Source organism: Lissotriton vulgaris, chromosome 3_1 (genome assembly GCF_964263255.1).
Source record: "Lissotriton vulgaris chromosome 3_1, aLisVul1.2, whole genome shotgun sequence".
Taxonomy (NCBI): Eukaryota; Metazoa; Chordata; class Amphibia; order Caudata; family Salamandridae; genus Lissotriton; species Lissotriton vulgaris.
In genome coordinates this window covers 1,426,464,589-1,426,490,065 of record NC_141689.1, presented here as the reverse complement: position 1 = coordinate 1,426,490,065, position 25,477 = coordinate 1,426,464,589, and the positions used below count along the sequence as shown (strand labels likewise).

The 25,477-nt window shown below is 47.1% G+C and overlaps 1 protein-coding gene across 2 annotated transcripts in view; it reads right to left on the bottom strand.

The window, feature by feature from the left end:
* The window catches only part of UBA6 (ubiquitin like modifier activating enzyme 6), a 1,035,692-nt gene that overhangs the window by 813,058 nt on the left and 197,157 nt on the right, over nt 1-25,477 (bottom strand). For both annotated transcript variants that reach the window (XM_086961917.1, XM_086961916.1), the window contains exons 7-8: nt 24,463-24,543; nt 20,197-20,319 (exon numbers count right to left, since the gene is read on the bottom strand). In XM_086961917.1, the coding sequence (XP_086818043.1) occupies nt 20,197-20,319; nt 24,463-24,543 (204 nt within the window). The remainder of the gene's footprint in view (nt 1-20,196; nt 20,320-24,462; nt 24,544-25,477) is intronic.

Genomic DNA, 25,477 nt, shown 5'->3' with positions numbered 1-25,477 from the left:
GGTTTATGCGTTCTAGTATCTGGGACCACATTGTTTGTATCAATTATTCACCCAGGTCCCAGCGACTTTTTGGGTTAACCCTTGTTTTTACAGCCTGCCTCCTAACATAGCAGGACAAATTTAGCACACGCAGTTCTGGGCTGGCCACCAGCCCATGCAACCCTGGTTACTGGGGACGTTTGTTGGGTAAACAATGCTCTCATGAGGGTGACTGGAAGATTCTCGAACAGGTATGGTATTCGGGGGAGGAACATTTTCATTATCACCACTCTAGATGCTAGAGTTAGAGGGAGTTTGTTTCACCCATCCACTTGCTGTTCTAGTCTGGCAGTACAACTCCCGTAGGTTTCCCAAATCATGGTCTCTTTATCAGTGTGGAAAGAGATACCAAGGTGTCTTATGGGCTTTGTCTGTCATTGGAGAGGGAAGTCTTACTGTGGGCGTGCAGTTGACTCAGTCAGCGGCCGGAGGAATGACTTATCCAAGTTTATTTGAAGGCCTGATCTAGCTCCGAAGGCCACAACGGCCTGAATCCCCGGTGCCATATTTTTGTCTGGAACCCTCAATATCAGTAAAATATCGTCAGAGTAGAGGGAAATGATCAACCGACGTGTGTGAAACTGTATCCTTTTCTAGGAGTGGTGTTGTCGAATTATACACGTGAGGAGTTCCATCACTAGTGGGAACGGTTGTGGGGCACCACTGCTGCAGTCCCCTCGTATTCATGATTGAGACGGATGGCAATTCATTGATGCCTAACCAGCCCTGGGGTTCCATGTATAGGAGCATAACCCATCACAACAGTTGCCTGCCGATTCCCACCCTCTCCAGCACCCTTAAAAGGTACTACCATTCCACTGAATGAAAGGCCTTGGCCACATCCAGAAAGACAGCTGCCACAGCCAAAGCTGGCTCAATTTGGTGGGTTAGAGTGAACAGTGGTCGTAATTTATATGAGGTGGATCTATTTGGCATGAACCCAGAATGGTATGGGCACATCATCTAGGGGAGTATTGGGAGCAGTCGTTCACCTGTCCACATTTTTTTTTAAATTCTTTTTATTAACTCAGTAAACAAGCTTCAGATATAAGCAGTGTACAACACATGGGCTTATAGGGAGAATGGACATAGATTTCATGTCCACATTTATTAGTGAGAGCGAGCGATATGATCTGCATAGGAGTGGAGGCTTACCAGGCTTGAGGAGCATGATAATGATGGTCTCCTACAAGGTGGGAGGGAGATTGCCAAACTCCAGCTCCTAATTGTATAGGTCCAGTAGCATTGGGCCCAACTCTTCAGTGTACACTTATAGAACTCAAGTGAGAATCTGTCCCCCCCAGGAGCTGAACCATTGCATAGTTCTGAGATGTATGCTTTGAGATCCTGTACTGTGATGGGGCGCATAGGGGGACCCGCTGGTGTTGTCCATCCAGGTAAGTGAAGCTCTATTGAGATAAAAATGTATTTGGGACACAGGAGGGCCGTGTTAAGCTGTGTATAGATCTGTGTAATATGTTGCAAATTTGTTTAGGATGTGCTCTTCCTTGTAGTGTATGTCTCATCTACTTTTTTGATCTAAGTTATCCCTGTCGCTGCCCAAGAGGGCAAAGAATTCTAGTTAGGGACCTACTGTGGCAGCCCTATATCACCTGGCTGTTGCATATTTCCCTAGGAACTTCACCCCACACTTTGCAGAGTCACAGAATTCCACCTGCTTAGCGTCCAACTGCACCAGCACGGGCCCACTTTTAAATTAATTTCCAAATTTAGCCTAGCCTTGTTAGGTCTGTATACATTTAAGAATACCTTAGATATACATTCACCCCAATTACTACCTTTAATGCATCCCAGAGTGTCCCAGTTCTGTTGACTGAGCCAGTATTTCTTTTAAAGTATTACGATATGGTCTGTCTGATTTCCATTATGAAACAGTTCCTCTGGCTGCAGATGCCAGAGCCTAATTCCGTGGTTCACCTCAGGAGTGCTTAACGTGATGAAAACTGGTGCATGATGAGCCAATGTTCGTGACATGGGCTACACCCATTCTAACCAGCCCGGAACATCTTGGCTGCCGAGCCAAATGTCTGGTCTAGAGTGATGCTTGTGATTTGTAGTGAGGAAAGTATAGTCCCTCAACTCTGGGTAGCGAGAATGGACTGAGTCTACCATCCCCCACTGTGTCATCACAGTCCCCAGTGCTGCATATGCCATTGTGTGTCGCACACTACTCGACCTGGCAGTATTCACCCTAGACTGCATGGAGAGTTTGAAGTCTGCACCACATAGTATTGTGTGGTGAGCGTCTGTCAGCAAGCAGTGTCCCAGGGATGTCCACATTTGACTATATACATCAACCAAAGTCACAGGTCTCTGCTATCTGCACTTGCAGTATTATGAATCGACCATGCTCATCAGTGATGATCCTAAGAAGTTTCAGCAGAGTCCCTTTGTGAATTAGGATAACAACCCCTCTGGCACATGAGGAGTATGAGGAGAAGAACCAATGTGCGCTCTATTTTGCAGCAAATGTGTGGGTCATCGTCCCGCCAAATAAGCCTCTTCAATTAAAGCCACGTCTATCTTGTGTCGGGTGAGGTAGGATAGTAAAAGCCAGGCTTTTCGAGGATCATTGGCCCAATACACATTACAAATTTAAGGGTGTTATTAAGAATGGACACAGGTCATGTATGATCTGAGTGCGTTAATCAAGAGGGAGAGAGAGGACCAGATAGCTAGTCCAGATCCCCGTGTTTATATGTCAATTAATCAAAAAGAGACTAGCTAAGAATGGGGTTGGTATGATGCTTATATTATAAGGATCACGGTGACTCAGTTTAGTTTTGTCAATTAGTGGTGGCACCTGTTGGGTGTCTTTAGAAAGCCCTCACCCACCAACCTAGTTGGTGGCATGCTTCATCATCGGGCCCACCCAGTGACACCTAGCGTGCCCCGGGTGTGCTACGACGCCTGATTACAGCGGAGCAGGTATGTCACTGTGTGTGCGGTGAAGGGTGGTGAAGTTGTGAATTAAAACGGCTTGGCGGGGGTCCCAGTACCCCAGTTAGATACACTTTAGGGCTTGTAGACACATAGCCTGCACTACACACCCACTAGTTTTAAGTACACACACCTTTTTATCAGTCCTGAAGAAAGCCAGCATATTAATAAGGCACTGGCTGAAACATGTTGACACTCTAAAGGACGTGAGAGGTCGTAACCCGCCTCTTACGTCCGACAGCCTTATTTTTAACCGCTGACGGAGGCCCAGTCAATAAAGCTTCTTTACCCTTATAATATAAGCATCATACCAACCCCATTCTTAGCTAGTCACATGTATGATCTGAAGCATGGCTAAAATTCCCTTGCCAGGTACTAAGCGCAGGTATGCAATTGTAGTAGGTGTGCAGCTGGTAAACTTGCTATGTACTGCAATATGGCAAACTTCCCTTCCCCTGCTCCACCACCAACATTGAGCACTTCTTGATGAAATACCCCACTAGGAATAGCAATACAAGAACTAGAAAATAATGCTCACAATGTGTATTTGAGTTCATCCTAGTTGTATAGTTCTTCGGGGTTGGCTATAGGAGCTAGTCATATGGGGATAGAGGCATAGTATGATGTTGGTTGTTTCTTGACCTGTGGATAGCTGACACACTGTAGATAAAGTCCATGGTCACATATAGACCAGCACAGCCGATGGCTGCAATAGACTACCCCAAGGCCACACTCCCACGCGCCTCCACCCCTCACTCACCATTCACATCCAGTAAGTTACACCACCAGGTCCACTACACAGAACATGACTGAGTCTGAGTGACCTTTCGTGGCGTCACCCATTGCCATTTATTCCATGTCATCGCACGGTAGACCTGGAGAGGAACCAGGGGAGCAGAGGCTGCGCCAAGCATGGCAGGTTTTTCATGAATGTATGCACCTCGTCCGGGGATATGAATAATCGTGCCTTGCCTTTAAGTGATGCGTGGTCTGGGGGGATAGAGCAGGACGTACTGCACCTTATGTTTGCAGAGCTTTTTCTTGATAAGGATGAACTTGCACCTGGCATCGTGGACCAGTTCATTGAAGTATGGATAAAAGAACACCGTGCTGCCCTAATGCTGGACCATGCACTGCTCTCACATCCTCCAGAGGATAGTGTCTCTATCACAATAGTTGAGTAGCTTGGTGATTAGTGGGCACAGACCGGTGCCCAGCCTTTGCACAAGGGTGCAATGTGCTCCCTCTACCACAAACACATGGGATAGGTCCTCTCATCCAGAGATGGCAGCAAGCATGTTTTTAACATATTCTTCTGTCTTTGGCATGTTGGTAGATTCTTGTATTCCCATAATTCGCATATTGCTCCACCTTTCACCTAGCTTCTAAGCCCTCGTTTTTTTCTTTGCCGCAATCAAATTCAGCTTTCAGCTCACTTTGCAGCTGAATCTTTTGGGTGGCATTGTCCTCAGTATCTGATATTTTCTGTTCAGCCATGTCAAGGGGAGAGTGCTAGCAATTAAAAGTGTTCTTTCGTGTAATCAATGCACTGTGTCAACTGGTCCATACAGCGATTTTTCATCCAGTTTCCATTGGGAGGTCAAGTCTGCGGTTTCGCATGGAAATCTCAGGAGTTACAGTAGTTTGTGTGCGGTCTTTATGTGCCCTTGTTTTTCCCTTCAAAGGTAAGGTGTGTTTGCCTCCCATCTGACTTGCCCATGTCATGGTGTACTTCGAATGGCACTGGAGAGGAAGTGATTTGTCCAGGGGAGAGGCACTCAGCAGCAGTTAGTCCCTGCGTGGGCTCATCAGAGAGTCAGTGGAGGGCCTCGATTATTACCCCTGCCAAAGCTGTCCGCCACACCATGCGTACAGGAGATTCAATCCTGGCAAAGGGCACATCAGGCGAACTCTGTTTGCAATGACACCGTGATATGCCAGGCCCAGCAGAGGATGAGCCACACTCCTGCTGCAGCTCATCACTGCCAAATCAGTATACAGGGCCATATCAATGCCGCAACCAGCTCCTCTCCTCATCGGAACACCAAGGCTGCACTGGAAGACCCCGGCTGCTGCTCCCCCAGTCTGCAGACCGCCGCTGGGTCTGCCACGACAGCCGCACCCGACTAGGCCATGCCAGGATCTGGTGCGACAGAGCCGGAAAGGAGGGGGGGCGTAAGCGAGTGACTCACTGGTTGTTGCCGACAAACAATGTGATTATTCTCCGCTTGCAGCCACCACCACCAGTTCACAGACACTGCCCTTCGAACAAAACAGCTGTCACAAGACCTGGGACTGGCAGAATCTAAACCAGACTGCTCGCTTCCTCCGGCTGCAACCGCCCCCTCTCTGTTCAGCCTCCATGCTGGTGCCACATCATTTCGCAGTGTGTCGCGCACATATTTTGCAGGTTTTTCAAGTGTCAATGCGCCCTTGGTGATGATAGATTTTACAGAATGTGGCTATTGTGCTCTCTCACATTGCGCAACCATAATACAGTATGACCTCTAGCGCTCCCCCACCCCGACATTGAAAAGTATTTGCATTAGAAACAAGAAAGGCATGTGCAATAAAGTAATCATTTTGATGCTTGTAGTGGGGGGTTCATAATTAAATTTTTATTTTAATGTAAAACTGGCAACTAAATACAAAATACATTTTGGTAATACCACAGCAATCCCCAAAGAACACCATCTTATCTTTAACAAAGGCTAGTCCAGCGAAATTCCATCGCCCTCCAGCTCAGAGTTTAGTTAATAGATTCTAAGAGGAAAGGCAGATTATGCATGAATCAAACCTACATTCAAACATAAAGCAAATCCTTGGTGTGAGAAAGTGGCTCTATATATACTGGACCAGAATAAGGTACAGTGTGTATAGAGTCCACAAACCCCAGCGGTATAACAGAGGTTAAAGCCAGGTGTGACCTTACTCTCTAAAGTGGTAGCTTGGTAGAGCAGTAAGGCAGTACCAGAGGACAGTGTAAAGCATTTGTTGTACACACTCAGTCAGCAAAGGGTTTCACACACACTTAAAGACTGAACTCCAGGCCAATTGTTTTTATATCATAGATATAGCTGCTTTATTTGTAGAACCAACAGGTATCAACATATATGGTTCTCAATATGAGAGGTCTCAGATGAGTACTTTGCAGAAAGGCAATACACTTTGTAAACATCGTAAGTACAGGAGTTGCAGAAGGCAACACAATTCTACACACAAGTTAGCATTGAGCTCAATGGGTTTTTCTATATAAACAGTTGATTACTTTGTAGATTACTTTGGTAGTTCCAGGAGTGGATCCTAGATTCAGTCCTGGGGTCTAAGCTGAAAACAATTTAGTAAAAACGTTGTAGTTATTGCAGTGATTTTTCAGGAATATAAAGCTATTTTAAAAGTTTACACTCAGAAACTTTTCAACAGAAATCTGGCAATGTTATCCAATGGGAGAAAATGTAGGTTGCAGGTAAAGTACGATTGCGTTACTTTTGTATTCCAGTACTGGGCTCCTAGGTCCAGCACTGGGGTCTCAGCTTAAAACAGGTAAGTAATTACGTTTCAGTATTTGGTATGATTTTTAAAGAATATTGCAAGTTTTCAAATGTATACACTTAGAAGAAATTTCACAGAGAAGCACACAATGGATTCCTATGGAGAAAATTCAATTTACTAGTAAACCCGACTAGGATTACTTTTGCGGTTCAGTACTGGGCGACAAGATGCAGTACTGGCTTCTCTCCTGATCCCAGGTGAGTACTTTGGAATTCGGAATGTTTCATGTGAATATTTTAAGTTTTCAAAAGTAGGCACTTAGAAGATTTTTCGAGTCAAGCCAGTCAATGTTATCCAATGGTACCCCAAAGGGAGGCACAGGGGGTCGCAGGGAGCCAGGTGCAGGGGTGTCTTTGGGTGTCAGGAAATCTTACCCTCGGCTGGTCGCGGTTGGAGGGGTCCCTGGTTCTGAGGCTGCAGGCGTCGCCTGGTTTGTCGAGGAGGGTCTTTGGGCACTAGACTTCGGGTCCCAGTCGCCGAGGGGACGTCCTCTTGGTCTTGGATCACTCTGGCACGGGCCGGGCTCAGTGGGTGCAGAGTGGGCAGGTCTTGAGCTTCCTGGCTGGCACCAGGGGTTGGTTGTTGAAGCAGAGCCTCTGCTTATGGGAGTCCCAGTCTTTAAGAGGGTCAAGGCAGGCAGGTCCTCCGGGTGTCCCAAGGTTGCTGTCCGCAGGAGTCGCCGGGATTAAGCAGGAGCAGGTTCCAGGATCGACAGGCCGGTAGGGCTGGGGCCAAGTCAGTTGGTGTCGTCATGTTGTTAGCAGCTGCACGGCGGGTCGTCTTCTTCTTGATCTTCTTTCTTCTTTTCTTATCGGGATCTGAGGAAGGAAGGTTCAGGGTGCCCTTAAATACTAAATTTAGTGGTGTTACAGGTAGGGCAAGGGCAGGGACCAATAGGTTCCTGTCCTGGCATGGGTACACCCCCTAGCCTGCTCCTCTCCTGTGGGAGGGGGGCAGGAGCCTAGCTGTGATTGGGCAGGGCTCCCAATCGTCAAGATGGCCGGAGCCCGGGGCAGTGCTTCACCTCGCCTCTCCCACCTGAGGGGTGGGGTTGGCACAGGCTGGCACACCCCCCTTCCTGATGTAGGGTTTCCCGCCAGTCTTCCCGCAAGAGTGGGGTTTCGAACCGGTGGGGGCCAGTTGCTGAGTACAGCAAATGGTCTGGAGAAGCGCACAGAGGCGGCATGCCTTTGAAGCTTCCCCCTGCCCATCCTGGGGGAGGAGACCCAGCACCTCGCCCAGGATGTGCATTGTTGCAGGCCCAGGAGAGCGGGGGCTCTTCACCCAGGGGTCCAGTAACATGTCTGCTGTGTGGCAGCCTCTGCAGCCACTCAGCCGAGACGTGGATTGTTGGTTCGGTTTTCAGGGGACATCTCTATGATGCCCTCTGGTGCATTTTACATTAAATCCCACACTGGCATCAGTGCGGGTTTAATGTGCTGAGAAGTTTGGTACCAAACTTGTCAGTCTTCAGTGTAGCCATTATGGTGCTGTGGAGTTCGTAATGACAACCTCCCAGCACAATATACTCTTAATGGTATCACTGCACTTACAGTACCCAGGAATGGCCCTGGGTACTGTAGAGGCACAGGGCTCATGCACCTGTGCCCACACCTCTGGCATAGGGCACCCAGCTAGATGGGTGACTGAAGTATGCCTTGGCAGTGGGTTCTATGGGCATGGCACACAGGGATGTGTGCCATGTCGACTTTTTTTTTTTTTTTTTTAAAGAATCTTTTCATTAGCAAAACCAAAACCGAAAAAAAAATGCATTGGGCAACATATAACGATTCAACATTTGTCATATGAACATCTCCACACTACAAAATAATGCATACAGAATCCCATTTAGGGATAATGGGGACTAGTGTTGGCTGCTTCGTCCTGAACAACTGGAGGAACACAGATATCTCCCCAATAACCATTCCAGGCTCCCCAAATCTTCCCCCACCCTCTCGGGACAGCCCTTAGTGATGTAGACCGATCTTTCCCTGTACATGCACCAGTCCAGGTCTTCCATCCACCTCCCGATCTGAGGCGGCTTGCTGGCACCCCACAACTGTGCAATGTTACGCTTGGCAACCATACACGCCAGGGTCACCCACTGTCTCTTGTAAGCACTCAAATCTGTAAGCTCCCAGACATTTAAGACACACCTTCGAGCCTCCAGCGGAATCTCCATCCCCAACACCTCTCGCATCTTTTCATGAATTTTGACCCAATATTTCTATATGTCTACACAGTGCCACAAGATATGAAAAAGTTCCAAGCTCTCCGCACCCCCTCCGGCACCCCCACTATCAGCCCGACCCATGTGTACCAGCCGGGGCCCTGTGACATACGACCTATGAAGGATCTTTAGTTGCTCATCATCTAGTTCCAAGCCATCAGCCAACCATTGCGCCCTAGTTCCTGCCAGTGGGTCTCCCATGTTGTTAATAAGCTTTTCGTATATTAACGAAATAGTCTTTTCCGGGAGATGCCCATCCAACACTCGATCTTCCAGGGGAGAAGCGTCTGAGAGTGCGGTGCTTCCGGGAACATGCGCAAGAAGGGCATTCCCAACTTGGAGGTATCGGTAAAGCTCACTCTCCCGTAGATTGTACTTTTCCTGGAGGGCACCGAACGCAAGTATTGTGTCCTTTCCCCAGATATCCTTGATCTGGGAAGTCCCAATGAGATCCCACTTGTCGAATCCCTTCATTTTCCACAGGCTGCCCAGTCTCTCTGAATTCCATAATGGGGTTGCAAGGGTAAGCCTTCCATCCCTCTTAAGATGTCGAGTCACTGCGTGCCACACCTGCACTGGTTGACTCTTTGTTTAGGTCTGCACTTAGACACTCAGCCTTAAAAGGCAGGGTGTGGGTGTCAGGGTACAGGGCCCATGAGGGTGGCACAATAAGTGCTGAAGCCCTCAGGGGTCTTCTCTGGTCACCATGCACTGGGTACCTAGGGTACCATTTACTAGGGGCTGACATGTGGCCAGAGATGCCAATTGTGTTTTAGTTTCAACACAGTTTTAGGGAAGGAACACTGGCCGTGGGTACCTGGTTGGCATTCACTTTTAAATATGGAACATTTTAATATGGTTGTATTAATTGTATGCATTGCAATGGTTTTAAGTAACTATGCAAATAAAGTTTTACCTTACCTTACCTTACCTGGTTGGCAGGAGACCAGGGCACACTCAGTCAAAGCACATCAGCAGTTCAGAAAAAAAGTGGGGGTATACCAATGCAAGAAAGATGGCACTTTCTCACACTTGGTTCAGAAAAGGGGGGTGGTGATGAACAGAGTGTCTGAATTAAGCAGACCACTCTTACCCAGTCCAAAGATCAGGGCTTGATCCATCACTGTTTTTTAGATAATTTGAGAAAGAACACCTGCTTGGTGTTGTAATCGTTATATTTTGAGGAAAACTTTAGAGCAGCTGTTTGAGCTTCCGGAATTACATCCGGAAAGGAAGCATGACATGGAGATATCGGTGAATAGACACTCCCTTAAATCAGTGAAAGTTGGAGAAACCACTTGGAGAAACTACTGGCAATACAATGAAGGTGATTCATTCACCAGAGCCAAGACATAAGACTCTTCAAGCAGCTGTGAAGAGAAAAAACAGGATGTTGAGGGATACAACACTTGATGTTCTTTCCAGATTTGAACTTTAACACCTTAACTGGGAAGAAGGCAGTGATGTATATTGCCATTAGCAATAAGCTATGGTGGAAGGGTGTTGGGCTTTGAAGGGATATTCAGTTAAGCAGAAAGTGGAAAACTCAGCAAGGGCATTTCAGGATGAATAAGTTACTTACCATCAGTAACCCATTATCTGGGAGAGACAATATCTAGCTACAGATTTCTTACCTTGGAATTTCCCAAGCATCAGGCTGAATCTGGAAACTTTTGCAGCAGTACCCCTAGATTGCTCCGTTGGGTGGCTCCATTCGGCTCCACGTGACGTTGTTAGAGTCGTTGCCATCAGTTATGATGTTGCGGTCACCTGTATAGGCGCCACCCAGGCATGCGGACATCAGTACTTTTCACTTTTCCATGCCAGATGAGCAGAGCCATGAAATGACTGACGTAAGTGTGTGCCAAAACTAGGGCCCTGAAAAAGTGAAAAACCCTAGCCTTAACAAATAGGTCCGCAGAGCAGGGAGTCATGGGTGGGTCTGCAGTTTCTACTAGATAATGTGCTACCGAAAGAAAGTAACGTGTTCATCTAATAGAGACCTCTAGCTGCAGATACCTTCCCTTAGAATAGATACCCAAGCCATAACCTCCTGGTGCTGGGCTGCGGACAAATTCCTCACACTAGAAAGTCCTGCAGGACCGAACAGGCAAAATGCCCGACCCTGCAGACCGGACTGTCCAGCTGTAGTGCTTGGCAAACGTATGCAGAGATGCCCACATTGCTGCCTGGCAGATGGCCAAGACTGGGACACCCCAAACCAATGCTGTGGGCACAGCATTTCCCCTGGTGGCATTTCCCCTGGTGGAATAGGCTCATAATTCCTCAAGGTGCTGATTCTTAGCCAAAGCATAGCAGATCTTTATGCAGAGATCGACACAATAAGAAATTGTACTTTTCTGCACTGCCCGACCTTTCTCAGCTCCCACATACCCCACAAAGAGTTGGTCACCCACCTGGAACTCTTGTGCGGTCAAGGTAGAACAAAAATGCTCTCTATAGCATCAGGAGGTCGAGATGCTTCTACTTCTTAAAACTGCAGGGGAGCAAAAAAGGTTGGCATCGTGATAGATTAACCTAGATGGAAAGGGGTCACCACATTTCAAAGAAAAAAACATGGGTGTGAAGCATTAGTTTTTCAACAAAAGTCATCATTAAGGGGGGTTACATGAGAACGCCTGCAACTTACCCACTCTTAGGGCAAATATTATTGCCACCAGAAAGGCTGTTGTGATGGTAAGCAGGCAGAGGGGACAGTTCTGCAAAGGCTCAAACAGAGCACACATGAGATAAGTGAGGACCAAATTAAGGTTCCACTGTTGTATAACAAAGGGTTTGGGTGGAAACAAGTGACCCAGCCCTTTTAAGAACCTATTTGCAATTGGAGATTTAAACTTTGAAGGTTGGTCTGGAAGCTGCAAAAGAAGTGGTTTGTACAGAAAGATAACCCCTAATAGTACCTAGAGCAGAGCACCGGTGGGCACGGATTAGAATAAAAATAAGAACAGTAGAAAGAGAAGCACAAAGAGGGTCATTAGACCTTTCTGTACAATATATTACAAGCCTTTGTCAACGGCAGCGTACACCATCTTAGTGGAGCCATCAACAGCTGCCATTCAATCTCCACATATGGAGGCGTATAGTTGACAGGTTCGAGTGGAGGACCCTCTCCTGTTGCTGTGACAGAAGATCCTCCCGAAGGGGCAGCCTGAGCAGAGGATTGGTGCTCATCTTCAGAAGCTCTGGATACCAGAACCTCCTTGCTCAGCCCTGAGCTACAAGAATGACTTGGGCCCAGCCATTCTTGATCTTCTTTAGAACTGTAGGCAGAAGTGATATGGGCAGAAAGGTGTACAACAGGCTTGAGCTCCTCTTGCAACAAAAAGAGCCGCCGAACAATAGCCGCCTTGGAAACTCCAGCAGGCAAAACTACTGACATTGCACGTTCTTTAAGAGGCAAACAGTTCTAACCAAGGTTCTAACCACTGCAGAAAGAGGCTTTGTGCCCCTCCGACTGGAGACTCCATTCATGACTTACTAGGCGTCGATGGCTGAGTTAGTCCGCCCTAGCGTTGAGAGAACCCGCCAGGTGTTGCTCCACCAGGGTTATGCCCTCCTGTTCCAGCCTTGTCCAGAGACGCAGGGCTTTTAGACAAATGGTCCACAACACCCCACCCTGCTTGTTGCAGTACCACATGGTGGTGGTGTTGTCCGTAAATACCACCCCTGACAGAGGGAAGAAATGCTTTTAATACCAACCGGATCGCTTGAAGCTCCAATAAATTGATGTGGAGCCCCAACTCCACCATAAACCAGTGTCCCCTGATCTACACCGCTCCCAGGTGGCCACTCCATCCCAGAAATTACACATCTGTCACCACTGTGTGATCCGGTTGAGGAAGGGAGAGGGGTCTTCCCTCGACCCAATTGCGATTCGTCAACTACCGCTCCAGATCTATCGCAGTTCCTTCTAGACCTGGACCATGTCAATGAGATTTCCCAGATGCAGCGCACACTGGAACTTCAGGTCCCACTGCAGAACCCGCATACACCACCTGGCATGCTTTACCAACAGGATGCAGTCAAGTTAAGTCAAGTCACAGAATTTATATAGCGCACTACATACCCAGAGGGTCTCAAGGCGCTAAGGGAGGGGAGAAGGATTACTTGTCAAATATCCATGTTTTAAGTTGCTTTCTGAATGCTAGGTGGTTCTGGGTAAGGCGAAGGTAAGTGGGGAGTGAGTTCCATGTTTTAGCTGCCAGGTATGAGAAGGATCTGCCTCCCATGGTGGTCTTGTTGATGCGAGGTACGGTGGCGAGGGCTTGGCTGGAAGAACGTAGTTGGCGGGAGGGGGTGTAGAAGGACAGTCGTGAGTTGAGGCATTCTGGTCCGGTGTTGTAGAGTGATTTGTGTGCGTGGGTTAGCAGTCGGAAAGTGATTCTCTTATTGACGGGTAGCCAGTGGAGGTCTTTCAGGTGACCAGAGATGTGTTCGTTACGCGGGATGTCTAATATGATCCTGGCTGAGGCGTTTTGGATTCGTTGGAGTTTCTTCTGGAGTTTAGCGGTAGTACCTGCGTAGAGGGTGTTTCCGTAGTCCAGTCTGCTCGTGACCAGAGCATGGGTGACTGTTTTTCTGGTTTCGGTGGGGATCCAGCGAAATGTTTTTTTGAGCATGCGAAGAATGTTGAAGCAGGATGAGGATACGGCGCTGACTTGTCTGTTCATTGAAAGTGAAGAATCCAGGATAACGCCTAGGTTCCGTGCGTGGTCTGTCGGGATGGGTGCTTTTCCAAGGGCTTCCGGCCACCAAGAGTCGTCCCATGCCGAGGGGGATGTACCTAAGATGAGGACTTCTGTTTTATCTGAGTTCAGTTTCAGACGGCTGTGTTTCATCCATTCGGCAACTTCTTTCATTCCTTCATGTAGGTTAGTTTTGGCGGTGCTGGGGTCATTGGTGAGAGAAAGGATCAGTTGAGTGTCATCCGCGTAAGAGATGATGCTGAGGTTGTGTTGGCGAGCGATGGCCGCGAGGGGGCTCATGTATACGTTGAAGAGGGTGGGACTGAGTGAGGATCCTTGTGGTACGCCGCAGATGACTTCAGTGGCCTCGGACTTGAATGGTGGAAGGCGGACTCTCTGGGTTCTTCCGGTGAGGAACGAGGTGATCCATTCAAGAGCTTTTCCTTGTATTCCGATGTTTCTGAGGCGTTGTAAGAGGGTGCTGTGGCAGACTGTGTCGAAGGCTGCAGAGAGGTCGAGGAGGATGAGGGCGACTGTGTCTCCATTGTCCAGTAGAGTTCGAATGTCGTCTGTTGCTGCGATGAGGGCGGTCTCAGTGCTGTGTTTTGCTCGGAAGCCAGATTGTGAGGAGTCGAGGGATTTGTTGGCTTCGAGGAAGGCGGCGAGCTGGTTGTTGACAGCTTTCTCGATGACTTTGGCCGGGAAAGGAAGGAGCGATATGGGGCGGTAATTTTTGAGTTCGGTGGGGTCTGCTGTGGGTTTTTTAAGAAGGGCGGTGAGTTCAGCGTGTTTCCAGCTTTCCGGGAAGGTGGCGGAGTTGAAGGAGCAGTTGATGACGTCTCGGAGGTGCGGTGCTATGACGGAGTCTGCTTTGCTGAAGATGTGGTGAGGACATGGGTCTGTGGGGGATCCTGAGTGGATGGAGTTCATTAGGCGGATGGTGTCTTCAGTGGAGATTGTGTTCCAGTCGTTAAGGGTGTTTAAGGGGGAAGAAAGTTCAGCATATGGTTGGGTGGGTTGGTCTCCGGGTTGGTTGTCGAAGCTGTTGTGGATGTCTGCAATTTTGTTGTGGAAGAATAAAGCCAGGGAGTCGCAGAGGGCTTGAGAGGGGGTGATGTCGTTGGAGTTGGCCGAGGGATTGGTAAATTCCTTGACGATGTTGAAAAGTTCCTTGCTGTTGTGGGCGTTGTTGTCTAGTCGATCCTTGAATGCTGTTTTCTTGGCCTTCCGGATTAGTTGGTGGTGTGTGCGGGTGGCGTTTTTGAAGGCGTCCTTGGTGCTAGTGGTTGGGTCTTTTTTCCAGGCCTTTTCAAGGGAGCGGCAGAGTTTCTTGGATTTCTTAAGATCATCGTTGAACCATGAGGCCTTCTTGCTGCCAGGTTTGCTTTGACGTTTTTTCATTGGTGCTAGGATGTCGGCGGTGTTGGATAACCATAGGGTGAAGTTGGCGGCGGCTTGGTCTGGGTTAGAAGAGTGGGCTGGGGTGTTTAGAAGGAGCGATGAGGAGATCTGATCGATGGTGATTTTGTTCCAGTTTCTTTGCAGAGTTGGTTGGGGGTGGTTGTTGGGTTTCGGCTTGTTGTAGGTGAAGTGAACGCAGCTGTGGTCAGTCCAGAGGAGATCCGTAGTGTGGCTGAAGGAGACATGATTGCTGGAGGTGAAGATGGGGTCGAGTGTGTGACCTGCGATGTGGGTGGGGGAAGTGACCAGTTGTTTAAGTCCGAGGTTGGCGAGGTTGTCCAAGAGGGTGGTGGTGTTGCGGTCGTTGTTCTTTTCAAGGTGAAAGTTGAGGTCTCCCAGAAGGATGTAATCTTTGGAGGGGAGCGCGTGTGGAGTGATGAAGTCCGTGATGTCTTCACTGAATTTTGCGCGGGGTCCAGGTGGTCTGTAGAGGAGGGTGCCTCTGAGTGTGGTCTTGGGGTCGATGTGGATCTGGAAGTGAAGGTGTTCAGAGTTGGCGAGGTTGACGTCAGAGCTGGTTGAGATGTGGATAGATTTTTTATGGACGATGGCGATTCCTCCTCCTGTGTGGCCGGTACGGTCCTTGCGTGTGATCTTATAATCTTCAGGGATGGCAATGGTGATGTCTGGGGCGGAGGAGGCGTTCATCCATGTTTCTGTTAGGAAGGCGACGTCTGGAGAGATGGTGTCTAGTAGATTCCAGAGGTCAATGGCGTGTCTGTGGACCGATCGGGTGTTGAGAAGGATGCATTGTAGGTGGTTGGGGTCGGGAATCTGTGGTGTGGTCGTAGCGGAAATGTTGTCGGTGCCGATGAATTTGCAGGAGTAGCAAGAGAAAGGTCCATGGGTGTGTCCAGGAGCGGCTTGGACGCAGTTGGGGGCGCGACCGGGGTTAAGGGCTAGGAGCGTGGCGGCATCGTAGGTAATGCGGGAGGGCTGGGCAGAGCGAGGGGCATGGGGTCTGGCGCTGGGCGCGGTCCAGGCGCGGACGGGCGTAGACGGGCTTACCTTTGGCGCACCTTCGGCGTGTACGTAGCGCATGGACGCTGCGCGTGGGACCATCTGTCATTAATACACTTTGGGGGGGGAGGGGCGTGGGAGGGGCAGCAGGGAGGCGGGAGCGGTGCGAGGAGGAAGGGCTCTGAGCAACAACAACAAACAAAATGGAGGTAGAGACAAGTCGAGTGAGGCTGGGGCACAGAAAAAGGTCACAGGCGCTTTAAATATGCAGGTAAAGATTGAAGTAACCAGGTAGAGCGCAGCTCCGTTTCCGTCGCGCTAATTAAATGGCCTGAATTATGTTGCGCTGCAGAATGCCTGAAACGTGCCACACACAGAGCGGACTGAGCAGTAAATCACTAGCGCTGAGACAGATTCACAGTTACAAGCGCTAATGCAGGTTAACAAATCGCCAATCACAAATCACAAGTGCTAATGCAGAGAGCAAATCACGACTGTAAATGCACAGGTACACAGAGGTTTGAGGAGAGGGTAACGATACCGTCAGGAGCCAGGGAGCGTGGGAGCGACCGTATCTGACGAAGTCAGGGCGGTCACAGCTGGAAATCCTACGGGGTCTACAGTAAGGGTCAGTGGGTGGGAGGGGCAGCAGGGAGGCGGGAGCGGTGCGAGGAGGAAGGGCTCTGAGCAACAACAACAAACAAAATGGAGGTAGAGACAAGTCGAGTGAGTCTGGGGCACAGAGGCCATGAGGGCCAGCAAACTCAGAGTCAGTCTCACAGAAATTCAGGATAGAGGCTAAAACATTGGTATCATAGCCAGAATATCCTGGGGTCGCTGCTAGAGAGGATAAGTCCGAAACTGCACTGTGTCCAGACCAGCTGAGATGAAAGAGAGCCACTGCGAAGGAGTCAGGTGTGACTTCAGCATGTTTATAGAGAAAGCCAACATATGCAGGAGGTTCGCTGTAGTCTGAAGATGGGAGACGACAGCCTGGGTCAAGGACGCCTTCAACAGCCTGTCGTTGAGATAGAGGAACGCTGAAACCCCTAACCTGCGCAGATGAGCTGCCACCACCGCCGTCATCTTGGTAAACAGCCAAGGAGTGATGGTAAGGCCGAAGGGGAGCAAAGTAAACTGAAAATACTTGCGGCCTACCTTGAATTGCAGGTACCATCAGTGGCCCTGCAGAATGGTGATGTGAAAATGCACATTCTGCAGGTCCAAAGCTACCATCAAGTCTTCTTGGTCTAGGGCAGACAAGACCCAAGCAAAAATAAGCATATTGAACATTTCCTTTTTGTGAAAGAGACTGATGGTGCGAAGATCTAAAATGGGCTGTAACCCTTTGTTCTTCTTCAGAATCAAAAAGTAGCGGGAATAACAGCACCTGCCTACTTCTATAACCGGGACCCTCTCTATAGAACCCTGGCCAGTAGAGCTGTAACTTCCTCTTGGAGTATTTTAAATGATCCTCCACTAGCCATTCTTGAAGTGGCAGAACAGGAGGAGGAAAGAAAAAGGCAGAGAATAGCCCTCCTGAATGATCTGCAAGACCCAATTGTCCGATGTTATGGACCTCCAGTGGGTTGAGATGATGGTGGATTCTCCCTTCCACTGAAGTGGCTTGGTCTTGCAGAGTCAGACTAGGAGTTCTTGGTGGCTTCGGCTGCAGAGGGCAGGGTGGCTGATAGCTTCTGGAGCCCTGGGAAGTTGAAGCCTGCAGCACCAAGCATTCCGGGGTGGGGTGTTGGATAAGGAACTTTGGGCCACACGGAGCAAGGCAGTGTGCCACTGTCCTAAGCATTGGAGACCCTGTGTCTGGTTTGGTTGAAGTGCCTAGTAGGACATCCCTCGGTGCTTCATTAAAGGGCAGAAGGGGTTAAGAGTTGGAAGCCCCAGGCTGAAGCACTTCAGTCAGGAGACTAGTCCTGACCTACACATTGGGCAACTCCAGTCCAAGGACCTCAGCTGCCCTCCGTACCACCATGGCATAAGATGCCCCCTCCTCCATAGCCACAGTTGGAGGAGAAAGCATGCCAGTATCTGGGGATGTATCCAGTCCACTGGCTTCCCCAAGTTCCTAATTCCAGTCCATCTGCTCTGTAGACATATCCTGGTGTTCTAAAGGGTTCATAACTCCTTCAAGTCCTCTGCTGTGCCTGAAACGTCATGAAAATGCACTGGCAACAACATAGAACTCCTGGGTTCTACTGGTGCCAGAATCGGCGTTGAGCAATGCCATTCTGACTCAGTGTCATCGGAAATAAGGGTGTGGCTGGAACCCACGGTAGGCATCAACATCTCTGTAGGCACCAACTACGGGTCTGACTCCAGGGAAGGTCGTATAGGCAAGACCAGCACAATCCTGGATCCGGAATCGGATCCCCGAGGCCTCACCCGCACCATACCCGGAGGCGACGCCAAATCCGATGGGGCCCCCTCTGACCCTGCGGAGCCATAAGCCTCACCAAAGGGGTAAGCCCACTCAAATATGCGGTGCATGGCCTGATAGAACTCTTCAGTTGAACCAGGATCACTCCAGCTCCTGGAAAAGGAGGGATGCGCAAAGTCGACCTTGGCTCCAGCTCCAAAGAACTGTGCCTAGAGTGCTCCTAACCTTACAGACGGCAGTCGCGGTGAAGAAAAAGTCCGCATGGACTTCTTCTTCTTGTGCCTCTTCCAGGAGTGTCCCGAGGACCTCAAATGAGAGGAATTGGACTTGGGGCTACAGGAGAGGTCCCGTGACCTCCTCTTCTTTGATTGGTAGCGGGATCTCTGCAGAATCTCGCTGGCCGGTGTAGACTGCCGGGCCGCAAGGAGCTTCAAAGCTCGCTCCTGCAAAGCCTTGGGAGTCATGGCCCGACAGTCCACGCAAAACTTTGAGTGATGGTCGCGCTCAAGACACCAAAGACAGACGAGGTGGGGATTGGTAAGCGACATGGTGCGTGACGAGCGTCACGCGGTTTAAAACCTGTCTTCCATGAAGACATTCCTCACACTCGATGAAAGAATTTTTTCTAAGTCAATAAACGTCAAAAAAGACCTGTCAAAAAGTGACAGAGCGTTAGCTCTAACCGGTTCGGCGCTTAATTGGTGCAGAAAGAAATTAACAGATGTCCGCGTGCCTGGGTGGCACCTAGATAGGTGACCACAACGTTATAACGGACACCAAGAACATCACGTGGAGCTGAATGGAGCCACCTGACGGCGTGCGCAAGAGGTATTGCTCAAGCAAACGTTTTCAGATCCAGCCTGATACCTGTAAAATTCTAAGGTAAGGAATCTGCAAAAGGAAGTCTCTGTCAGATAATCTGGCACATGGTCCAGAATGACTGAACATAAAACTACCACAGAGGGTTGATGAGTTGTGTCTCCAGGCTAGGGGCAATGGCGCACTCCTAAACTTAAGCTACACTAAGGATCTCTCCCTGCAGATGGGGAAATCAAGTCAGTATTATCTGTTCTACTTTTGTAATTTTGGTCTCCTATCTCCCTCCTAGGATTGGCTCTTAACAGCAGTTGCGGTCCTTTTATGATTTCAAATGTGGAAACAGCCATCCATAAATTAAATTTATATAAGTTCTTTTTGTTTTCTTTGGGGGAGGTTGACATGTTCCATTTAGGGGTGTAGCGGGTATTTTAGTTTTTATGTTCTGAGTTTACAACATTTCTGGGTTATCTGTTTAGCTGTTTGCTACTGCTAACAAACTGATTCAAAACTAACATTTTACTTACAGATAAATAACGACAATTAAAATTCAAGTCAAAAGCAGCACACTAATGTATCAATGTATTTTTTATTTTCCATAATCCGAATTTGGATGAACACTTGCCTCTGTGTATTGGACCATCATAAATCAAAGTTAGCTATAATATGCATTGAGAATATGGGAAGATGGGAAGCTGGAGCATCAGAAATTCTTAAAGGTGCTCTGTCAACTCTGCGCACTGCTTACATTTGAGACTATATACTCCATTTACAAAATGGCAAAAATAGTGATGTTTCAGAGACATTTGGCTAAATAACTGCATTTGTATAAAGAAATTAAATTATATGAAATGAAATTGTAGCCACCAATGCACGTTTTGTTTGTTTTAATGCTTTTTTTAATATGAATTTAGATATTCTGTCTATAGATATCAGACAGAATCGCCCTGAGTTAGAGGTATTGCTAGCTACTTGAAAACAAAAATAAAAGCAAACCAATAACACTTACCTGTGTTATGTTTGAAATTTACATTTCTACTTGAAAACAAAAATGAAAACAAACGAGCAACACTTACCTGTGTTATGTTTGAAATGAAAATTTCTTTAGGTTCTTCGCCTGTGGTGTCCAGCACTTCAAACTCGTTCCCAAAATCACAAAACAAGCGTGACCATATGCCATACACATCTGAACTAATGAACTATAAGAAATAACACAAAAATAAATTCAGTTTTGCTAAGTAAGGAAACAAAATGTCTACAACATGAGTATAAGGAAAACAGGAATTAACTGATCACTAAACGTCACTTAACGCTAAATGTACCACTTTAGATAAGTTGTCCTTTCAGATTTGTTTTGGTTTAAAATAGTATATCAAGTACCTTGATTAGATCGATACAAAAATGAAGTGTTTAATTTTTTTGGGGGGAAAACCTTTATTGTAGCATTCAATAAAAATGCAAGCATGGGCCTACAACCGCTGGGGCCGGCCGCTAAACAAATTGGACCTATTATATCACGGTATGATACAGCTCATCAGCCGACAACCCTGAGGTCTGGCAGCGATTCAGGATAGAACTTGTACTAGAATGCACAATTAAGTCACAGGATGAGACAAAGGTTTCATTTTATATTATCTAATTAAACGGATCAGGTGCCATACAATCAAACAGAAGAATACGAGGGACAGGCCGAGAGACAGGAATGCACGTAGGAACAGCTATAATTGGAACGCTGGCGCAAAAGCATATGAATCGGAGTAAACAACAATACAATATACATTCTACGTTAAGTGCCAGTTCTCAGGGCCTGCCCACCCGGGAATCAGGATAACGTAAGAAGCATGAGCACTAAATACAAGTACACGATAAAAATCAGAATGATTCGCAGCTATAATGATCCTAAAGGAAAGAAAAGAGAAAGAAAAAGGCCATAGAAATAAATAAAGGCAAAATAAAAAAACCTCCAACCCCCCCACCCTGCACCCCTGCAGATGGCTACAGCCTAACCCCACTAGCAGCGTGCCTGTCGCTCCAAATAACTAAAACCCTAAAAGTAGGAAAAAGAATGGGGGAGGGCATATCTGTGTGGGCTCCCAGCCCCCTTAGTCCCCCCGCCAGAAACAGACACCCCCTATCGCAAAAAGGTCAATGTATGACAACCCTTAGAGAAGAAATTAGGGGGCACCGTGATACACAGCCCAGCCTCGTAAATAAAACAGTTGCAAGTCGAACACCCATAAAAGCTACTCCAAACCGTCCCGGTCTAACTGATCTTAACCTTGACCCTTCCGAACCAGCACACGAACCCCCACCAGCGAGACCCAAAGGCACACAAAGTCATAGAGGAGAAGGAAGTCATCAAGAATCAATCCGTTACAACTCGTAGACAGTGAGTCCACGAGAACTTCGGACGCAGAAAAACTCTCTCTCCTAGATGGACAGTCCCAGTGTATCTTGCCCCGGAGTCGTAAAGTCACCAAGAAGAGAGAAGACGACCACAAGATGAAAGAAAGGTCAACAACAAGAGTCTCCGGGAGGGGAACGCCTTTCGATACCTCCAAAGTCAATAGTGATGGAAGGTTAGGCGGTACACTCACGACCTCGGGAACACCGTCCTCCAGGGCACCATCCGATGGTTTCAATACTTGCTTCCTCACGGGGTCCTCGCACGGAGTCAAAATGGCCGCGGCTTGAATGGCTGCAGATTGCTGTTCCAACAGTGAGGCAGGGTCCGGTTCCACAAGCAGCATCTCAGATAGGCTTGTATCCAATTTGTTCAATAAGACATCCACATGAGAATGAAACGCCCAAATCTCTGCCAATATTGACCTCCGCGATGGCTCAGGCACCGTTTGATCCATAGTGTCACGCCTGACACCAATCACAATCACCTCCCCCGGTGAATCTGGCATCTCCGGGGGAGGACAAACAGGATCACGAACGGCAGATGCGGAGGGTGACCAGTCTTTATCTGCGGCCATGGTCACACCGTTTAACGCCGCAGGCCGGGACCCCGACCCACCGAGCCCCGGCGGGGACCAACACCGGGTCTGCGGACGGGGACCCCCACCCACAGTCAACAGCAAGCAAAGTCACTCCTCCATCAATGCTGAGCAATGGAAACGATCGCCGCCAAATTCGGGCAGAAAAGAAGCCTCAACTCCGAATGACCGGACCCTGCATGGGTCTCACGGCCGATGTTGTTGCACTGCAGCCCAGCTATGCAAGTACTCGAGGCCCCGGCTTCCCCGCTGGAGTAGGCGACAATCTTCAACTCAATGCAACTTCGTCAAACCAGCCGATAAAAGTATCCGGATTTCACCATCGGAGTGCAGAACAGTTCATTCACACAGAGGCTAGGCGTAAAATCAGGATAATGTACAGGATCTTGTGGCGGGATACGGAGGTCGGCGGAGCCGGGAGCCTAAGCAGCCATCTTGTTTGCAAGCGGAGCTCCTCCCCCCCCCCCCCCCCCCAAAAAAAATGCAGTGTTTCATGCAGTACACTGGTCGTGTGCTCATGACGAGCTGAGCTCGTCATGAAAAATGGGAATAAATCAGAAGTAGCACAGAGGGGGGATTGCTGCAGCACTGATGGTGTTAAAGGAATGTTGCATGGTAATGTGAAACATTACAAGTAAATAGTATGGGAATTAATGTGTATTTGTGTGGAAGCAAAGCATTGTTGAATAATATTGGTGTAGGTTAAAAGGGCAAGTGACAGTTGGGAAGTCAAGCCAGAAATAAAAATCCATGTAGGTTAAGAACTGCCTTCTCCCCTTCTGTCTTGCTGCTAGAGAAGGGTAAACACCATAAAGTATCAAGTTATCTAAAACACTTGTACATCATTACAATGTCATGTGTGTGCCCCTGATAATTCACGGTAAGCCAGCTGGATAAACAAACAAAATGATTAAAGGTGGTGCTGAGCAACCAATTTTTAATAGAACCACACAACTTCTGTCCAATCGAAACATGTTCTCCTGGCCACCAACGCCCCTCTCTAGTGTTGCTCAGGTAATTGTCTGGTGACAGTTGCCATAATAAATGACTACATAGCATTAGCCAACTGTGGTCGGACGCTTAGGTTCTTTACCGTAATGAAATTCTCCTGAAGATCACATCAGTTTCTTTTATTTCAGACTAGGCTTGAAGACTGTGTAGGAGGTGGAGGGTACCTGAACCAGTCACAGCTCACAGGATTGATTAAGGCGACCTTATGGGGCAGAGGTATTGTGGCTTATTCTGGGCATTTTGTTTAGATACCTGATGTAGGGTAAGTTCCACATTCGATTTATGAACTCTTTTGACAAAAGAGAAGTTCATATACTGAGGACAATGTATTCAAATTATTTTTGAGAGTTGAGAATAATGCAACTAATATTGCTTTCCTTCAAGATTTTGAATTTAGGATGAAATGTCGTTTTTCATATAGGGCATGTTAATCAATGTATTTATGAACTCTGGTGCTTAAGATGTCCTTATTTTCTGTATTAAAAGTCTGCAGTACCTATAGTGTTTTTTTGGGGCAACAGTGAAAAATACTGAGTTTAATATGGTGATTAACCTAAATGCTGTGAAGATTTTAAAGCGAAAATGGCCAAACATCAAACGGACATGATAATGCAAAACCGAATAAGTAAAATGTGGCTTATATATGTACAGGCAAACCACAGTGCAATAATTAGAGTGTGCACAAGTTGCATCCAATTCCAAATTGCACCTTTGGAATGTGAAATTACATGCAGTTTGTCCATGATTTCATCTACTGTGCAAAATGGAACTGCAGGCAGTTTCGACTTTTGAGTTGCAATTAGATTCTACATCCTGCAAACTGCAGAAGAAACTGTGCCTTTTGTCTTCAACTTATAATGGAATTCTTGCCGCAATCAGGTGTTTGTGCCCAAAATAAGATTACCTCACCAATTGTTATCTGGGCTCAGGTATCTTACATGGGTCAGTGTGTGTCTATTTGTTCCCTCGCTTTTTACGCTAACTTGATACTTCACTCAAGATCTGCATTGTAATCCCATTAGCAGCATAACTACCTCACTAGAGGCATGACTATGTCTTCCAGATATTTTATGCATATAATAATTCTGAAATATTATCGAAAAGCATAACAAATTGATTCCAATGTTGTCACGTAGTGCTATAGATATTTCATTATTGTTCCACTCCTTTGTAAAGCAATCCATTACAGCATACTAGCCTAAGAAATAAGATCTTCATTGAATTAGACCAATGATGTTTACATTTTGCAGATAAAAATCTGTTCTTGTCATTTAGCAAACCCTTATTAAATTAATCAAAAACAGTCCCAAAAGAATAATTAACTCTTACCTTGATAGGAGGATTTTGTGACCGGCAGAAGTCATTGACCACTTTCTGCAGAGGAAGTCTGGCTTCAGTCAGCACCACACACTGTTGAAAAAAGAGAGGTGAAACATATGCCCTAATTATGTACTTTGTAAGATAAGACACGAAAATATGGAAAAGTTAATAAAAAATATCTAAGTTACTCTACCAAGCAATGCTTTTCAAGAGGGTTGGAGCAGATGGATTGAAAGCTTTTCAAGTATATCTAAAAGTAACCTCACTCAAGTTTATTTTCGGTAATTCAATATAAAAAGGCATTCATTTGAATATACATTAAGAACACATTAATATGTTGTCATAAAAAATACACATCACGAATAACTTTACACTTGAATTACAAAAAAAACTCACATATTTAAAAGTAAAATATATGGCATTTCCCTTTTAGGTACCCAACAAATTGGTCAAAGGCTTATGTAGTTCATTTTTAGAACTAAAAGGTACCTAGTGTGGTTAGCCAGGGGGGCAATGCGATTACCAGAACAAAATGGCTAAATGGTATGAAGTCTCTAAGTCTCAAACTTCTTAATTACAGTATCTTTTTAAGTACAGAAACATATGGCCCCCATCATTCAAATAATCTACACCAGTGGTTTCCATATTTTTTAGAACCACAACTCATTATTCAGAACAAACTTTCGCAATCCACCTACCTTAGGTGGACATGAAGAGGAATGATTTTCTGAATGTAACTAAATCATTGTGTGATAACGCATTGGCATTTACAGAAAGCTCATTTTCCATTGAAATGGGTACTTACTTTGCACAAACATACAGTTTTACTGATTAAACTATATAGCATCCAGCATGCAAATGATAATGACAATGTGCGGAAATGGTGTTTCTGTGAAAATTAAAGATTTGTTAATCACCAATTAAATGGCTTTTTTTCGTTTTGATGCTATCAAAATCTGTGTTTCCAGGACCTTTCAGAATTACAAAAAGCTTGTATTTCAGGTTTGCCTTCCTAACTGTCGAA